At 36.8% G+C, this 5,504-nt stretch overlaps 1 protein-coding gene across 1 annotated transcript; it reads right to left on the bottom strand.

Annotated features, from left to right (window-relative positions):
* Positions 1-829: 829 nt before the first annotated feature.
* On the bottom strand, positions 830-4,216 carry LOC127858705 (uncharacterized). The gene is made up of 3 exons (XM_052395935.1): positions 3,979-4,216; positions 1,335-1,417; positions 830-996 (listed from the first exon to the last, which is right to left on the bottom strand). The coding sequence occupies exons 1-3, from the start codon at positions 4,136-4,138 to the stop codon at positions 901-903; spliced, it is 339 nt and encodes a 112-aa protein (XP_052251895.1). The 5' UTR covers positions 4,139-4,216; the 3' UTR covers positions 830-900.
* Between the last annotated feature and the right edge of the window lie 1,288 nt (positions 4,217-5,504).

The following is a 5,504-nucleotide window of genomic DNA, read 5'->3' as shown; positions in this document are numbered from 1 at the left end:
TTATCGTAAATTTGTGTAAGCATATTTATTGTATACAAAACAGGATAGTTACTAGAAATTTCTCGATATACAGAACAAAAATACATCTTCAACACCATAAGTGAAAGGACGTTCTTTAACTATTGAAGGGTCGTTCCCTACTCAACGGACAGCTCCATTTTGAAGAACTTCAGCGAGTAGTCTCTACCGCGCCAATCCGTGTAGTAGAGTCCATCATAGTACTGCCCGGGAGGGGTGTACGGACCGCAAGGCTGGTAGTATTTGCCGGTGGGCAAGGTGTTTGAACAGAAGTTGTACCACCAACCGGCGCGCATGTGGAGTGCGCATGCGTGTTCATCTTGTTTATCGATGGTCGCGAACGGTCGTCCATTGTTGGCGGAGAAGTCGTCAGGAAGGACCTTATCGGAAGCGTATCCGTAGATGTTTAGCTTATAATCCGGCTTGGGTCCCAGCGAAAAGTGACTGTACACGATGGTTTTAAGCGTATTTTGGCAGTCCTGCATCGTCACCCTGAGCACGTTGTAACCTTAGCAAATAGAACACACAGCACATACGTCATTTGAATATAATTTCCAAACTAGGCACTTTCAACATTGATATAAGTATATATAGTGATATTCAAAGATATGTTGCATAATGACTCGAAGATTAAATAGGTTTATCAAACAGTGAAATCATATGATTTTGCGACACGTTCGTATTAAGTATTGTTACTTTACGATTTTATGTGAAGTTAACAGTATCAGCATCTGTGAGCGCCTTGTATTTGATGTTTCCACTCTATATCTATTTGTGATACGTACTTTATAGTTTATTAGAACACGTACCAGCGTCTGCCAGAGCCTTGATGCGACTCAGACCTATCCATCCGTCCCCTGCGGCAATATTTCCGAACCCGATTTAGTAGCTGTTGAAGTTTTGTACGAAACTCACATTCCCATATTTTCGCATCAAAAGCACGTAACTGGGGTCCCCCGCCTCAAATTCGCAAAACACCTGTAATATTAAAATGGCAAGGCATTAAGACCTTTGTGACGATTAGACCTGATACCCCCTTGGGGCAATTTTGTTACTTTGTTGTATGAATGTTCCATTGCTTCTATTGCGCAAATGTTTGACTGGTTGGTTGGTAAATGTAAACGTGTATGATTAACGATGTCCACCATATGTATTATACTTTAAACAATCAAACCGTTTATATACGATATAAAACACAATGTTTTCACCCCCGTCGAAGAGCAGTTACAGAAATATCGGTGCGATAACTTTGTTATCAAGAACAAACTACTAATAATTTGACGAAGGGCTTGGTATATGAGTTCGACTTCACTCACCACGATGGGTTCCGACTGATTCAGGTAGATCCAGTACGCCCCCGCCTCCTTGTAGGAACCGGAAGCCAGGATTTCATTGCAATCTGGAAACATACCAATATCTTTCAGCTGGATTGGTTAATGAATTATTAATATACGTTCATGTATTTGCTATTTTGCTTAGTCTTGTATATGTGATGATTCGACAGGATGCCCTATAATATTAATAATATATAATATTAATCTGAATATGCGTCAAGGATGATCTGGTGTTGTTTAAGTGCTATGAGGTAAACAATTTATTAATTAAACTTGTGGTAGCGTATTTATGCGATTAAGCGTTCACATATATATACATAATGTCGTCGACATTCTAGAATTTGAAACCCATGATCTAAGCATTCTATATATGCCGTGGCGTCACTACGTTATTGCCATCTGCACCCGGATGCGTAGACACACTTCTACATTATGCATGCACTAATATATAGTCCGCAGAGGAATGTGTCCAAACAAGCATAATTTCTTGCATTTTTGTTTCAATGTGATAACGTTTACCCTTTCAGCGCTGGCACCGAATTTAAAAGGCCTTTGCAAACAGTTTGGATCCAGATGAGACGCCACAGGATCCAAACTGTTTGCTATTCTGATAGTATTCTTTAAAAAAAATCGAAGAAAATGATAATTTTAGAAATTCAGCAGACGACATTTTAGCAGACGACAAATTTCCCAGCATGCAAAGGGTTAAGATTGTATTAACTTCAAACACCATGAACCATGTATTATACATGTATGTGCGTATACTTGTTCTGTCATGTAGTTTCTACATTCACTGCCGCATGTGTAAGAAAGCATATGCAATTGAAAAAAAAAACATTCAAGCATTAATAAAATACCATGGGTAAGCATTTTAAAGTTGATTTAACCCATTTATGCCTAGTGGACTCTCCCATCCTTCTAAATTGGATCAATTTATTTCCAAAATTAGGGATGTCTAGTATATTTATTTCTATATTTAGAATATTTCTTACAGAAATTCCTTTAAGAAACAGCGCAGACCCTGATGAGACGCCGCATCATGCGGCGTCTCATCTGGGTCTACGCTGTTTGCCAAGGCCATTTTTTATAGACACTAGGCATAAATGGGTTAAGTAATGAACCGTGTGAGTAATTTACAGTATGGTGATATTAGCACATGTTGATGGGATCGCGTCATGCATATGTTGGTGCAAAATGAAAATAGTAACACAGTATTACCCAGCATGCAGTACGAATAAGCACACAGGCTAGTTGAGAGACGACAAAAAATGCAAGTATATTTCGTCGGCTATTCAAATACACTTCTGCGGCATATTATCACGGGACGACACTTTAAGCATATGCATTATGCCAAGTTTTCTCAGAACGCGACTCAATTGATGAAGGAAAAGTCCAAGAAAAACATTTCTTACATTGAATAGTTAAGGCTACCGATGGTGCCTATGTCAGAAACAAAATGTCCTTGATAAAGAAATATGTAATTATAGGGGTTTCATTCAAAGATTTACTTAATAAAAATGAAAATGCTGGATATTTTCTCTTTTTCCCGAGTTAATACGGGCCCTGGAATAAATGAAGGAAATATGTATTAAGCTTGTTCCTCCGTCTTATCGAAAGAGGGAATACCAAACAAGGATAACTGATTAAAATGTCTCTCCTTGATTCAGGGCCGTACATGATTTATGATGGATTTAACGAAGGATTGTATGCAATTCAACGAGTGGTCATATAAAACACTACACCACCCTTAAACATGTCAGTTTTATATGGCAGTGCATGAAATAAAAGACGATATCATACTGAAAAAAACGTTTGTATAAAGCGATGTATGATACATGAACGAAAGGACCAACATGGTAGTTTGTATTAAACAAGCAACAGGTACATGATTTACTGTTATTTTCATTTATTTGCTCAATTTCTCCTTTATGTCATTTATAAATATATAATAAATTAACTTTTAGATTTGTTGAATACGCATCATGATTATTTGGTGAACTTACAATTGTTCACAATTGAATGCACTTTAATGTTATTTTTCGCAGAAAATAGTTATTATACATTATTAATGCACGAAAGGCCCGATGTTTTTTACTGACGATAGGCTTAAATGATAATGAATGGATTCATCTATCTATCCATCAATCAATTAATCAACCAATCAATGAGTCACTTAATTTTGAGGTCGCCGTGGTGGAATGGATATGGTGTCCGCCTATATGGAGGTCACGGTTTGACCCCCACCGTCAGAGCGTACTTTAGATTTCCCCCAAATACACCAAGTACTGGTTCTAGGCCCAGGAAACGGACTCGAGAGCGTTTATAGGAGCCTTACGCTTTCGATGCAATCGAGCTAAAATAAATCGGTTTAAACTAATTAATCAATTAGATAAGTTCCGCAAATTAAAAAAGTAAGTCATTCATTTAATAATTAAATAAATTATGAACAAACATTTTCATATTCAACTAGACGAAATTTATAAACGTTATCATTTATTACGACTCATAAGGAAATTAGTATCTGAATGGTGTATCTGGTAATGAGATAATGGAATACAACAAAGTGTTGCTCCATACATAAGATGCCGTTAACAAAAATACGTATAGACATAGATATCAAACGAACCTTGATACTTGGTGAAGTCCTCGTCATTGAAAACGATGGCTTCACTGAACGGTTCAATATCCGCCTTCGGCTGTTCGAACTCCACACTTCCGGTCGGTCTCTTCCTGTCAGCACGTGCACCGACGAGCACAAGCGCGCAAAGTAACAGATACAGAAACATTGTGCAGTGTGACTTGTAGCCCACAGCCAAAGCGACTGAGATAAGACTAGCTTTTTTGCATTTATATAGAGGTGTTAGATATATGACACACCTGACAGATAGGATTTCCACATCTAATGTGCACGTTTGAGGGTTTGATAGTCAAGTGTTGTGTTCCATGAATTGATATGAAGTGTTTTATGCTGTTTATTAATACCATTCGGAGTTCACTTTCAATTTCGTTTGAAACATTTTTACAATCATTTCCGTTAAAGGGGCCTTTTCACAGATTTTAGCATGTTTTGAAGCTTGACATTAAATGCTTTATATTAATAAATGTAAACATTGGATCTAAAAAGCTCCCGCAAAAAATCAGTAATGAAATAAAAAAAATGAAAAAAAGGTAATCCTCAGCAGGACTCGAGCCACTAACACCCGGAGTCCTGGAGTAAAAAAACATGCACATTAGACCTCTCGACCATCCTTCTTTATACAAGTATGGATGTTCTTTGTACTTCATAATTATAAGCGATCCTCGTTGTTTCGCAAAATATAACAACAACAACAGAACTCTCCAAATTATTCAAACTTTTCGCGTTGCAACGCTTCATAATTTTCAGGTTTTTAAATTGTCAAAAGATGAATATAAAGGCCATTTTAGAGCATGGTTAATGTTCAGTATGACGGTTTCCTCACAAATGTCATAACTAAAACGAAAATTTGCGAATTTGAACTTTTGTCCATTTTGTCAATTTACCAAAACGTGAAAAGGCCACTTTAATTTAATTAGTTAATTATTTTCACTCATACTAGTAATAAACATGCATGAGTGCATGCCTATAATAGCAATACAATTTGAAAAAATGACTAAAATCACGAGCAGTATTTATCCACCCACTCTCAACTGAATTGTGGAAGATTTTTAAAAAAAAATCTTTTTTATGCCGGTATCCTGAATCTTGAAACACATGGGAAGAATGAAAAAAGTAGAGCTTAAAGGGTCATTTCATTTAAGAGATATAGAAATATAAAGTTGTTTTCCGGGTAAAAAGAAACCATCCTCTTGAATTAGAAACGAAAACGACGCCATTGTGTGAGTCAGTTTCAACACTACCTAACGTACACGCAGTCAACGCCCGCAAACGATTGTCCTATGTTATTGGTGCAGCCAAAACGAGAATCGCGATGTAAATTACAAATGAGCAACCTGTATGTCCTGACACAAAAGTATAAGTTTGATAATAAGGTCGCTTGAGTTCAAGATGCCTTTAATTTTTAAAAGACAGATAAATTGTGTAATTTGATATCAATTTGTAGGTATCTGTGTTAGCAATTTGAAAACAACCCCTTTCCATTGCAAGTCATTGTGTTTAGCCTCACATCTTTT

Source organism: Dreissena polymorpha, chromosome 14 (genome assembly GCF_020536995.1).
Source record: "Dreissena polymorpha isolate Duluth1 chromosome 14, UMN_Dpol_1.0, whole genome shotgun sequence".
Lineage (NCBI taxonomy): Eukaryota > Metazoa > Mollusca > Bivalvia > Myida > Dreissenidae > Dreissena > Dreissena polymorpha.
Note: the sequence above shows the minus strand (reverse complement) of the source record. Positions and strands in the feature narration are given on the sequence as shown.

Bases quoted from the DNA above. Each gene is read 5' to 3' on its own strand.
- LOC127858705 (XM_052395935.1), bottom strand. From the start codon at position 4,138: ATGTTTCTGTATCTGTTACTTTGCGCGCTTGTGCTCGTCGGTGCACGT. The intron at 1,418-3,978 runs GTTCGTTTGATA...GTATGTTTCCAG, and splicing joins GGACTTCACCAAGTATCAAG to ATTGCAATGAAATCCTGGCT. The intron at 997-1,334 runs GTGAGTGAAGTC...TTAATATTACAG, and splicing joins ATCAGTCGGAACCCATCGTG to GTGTTTTGCGAATTTGAGGC.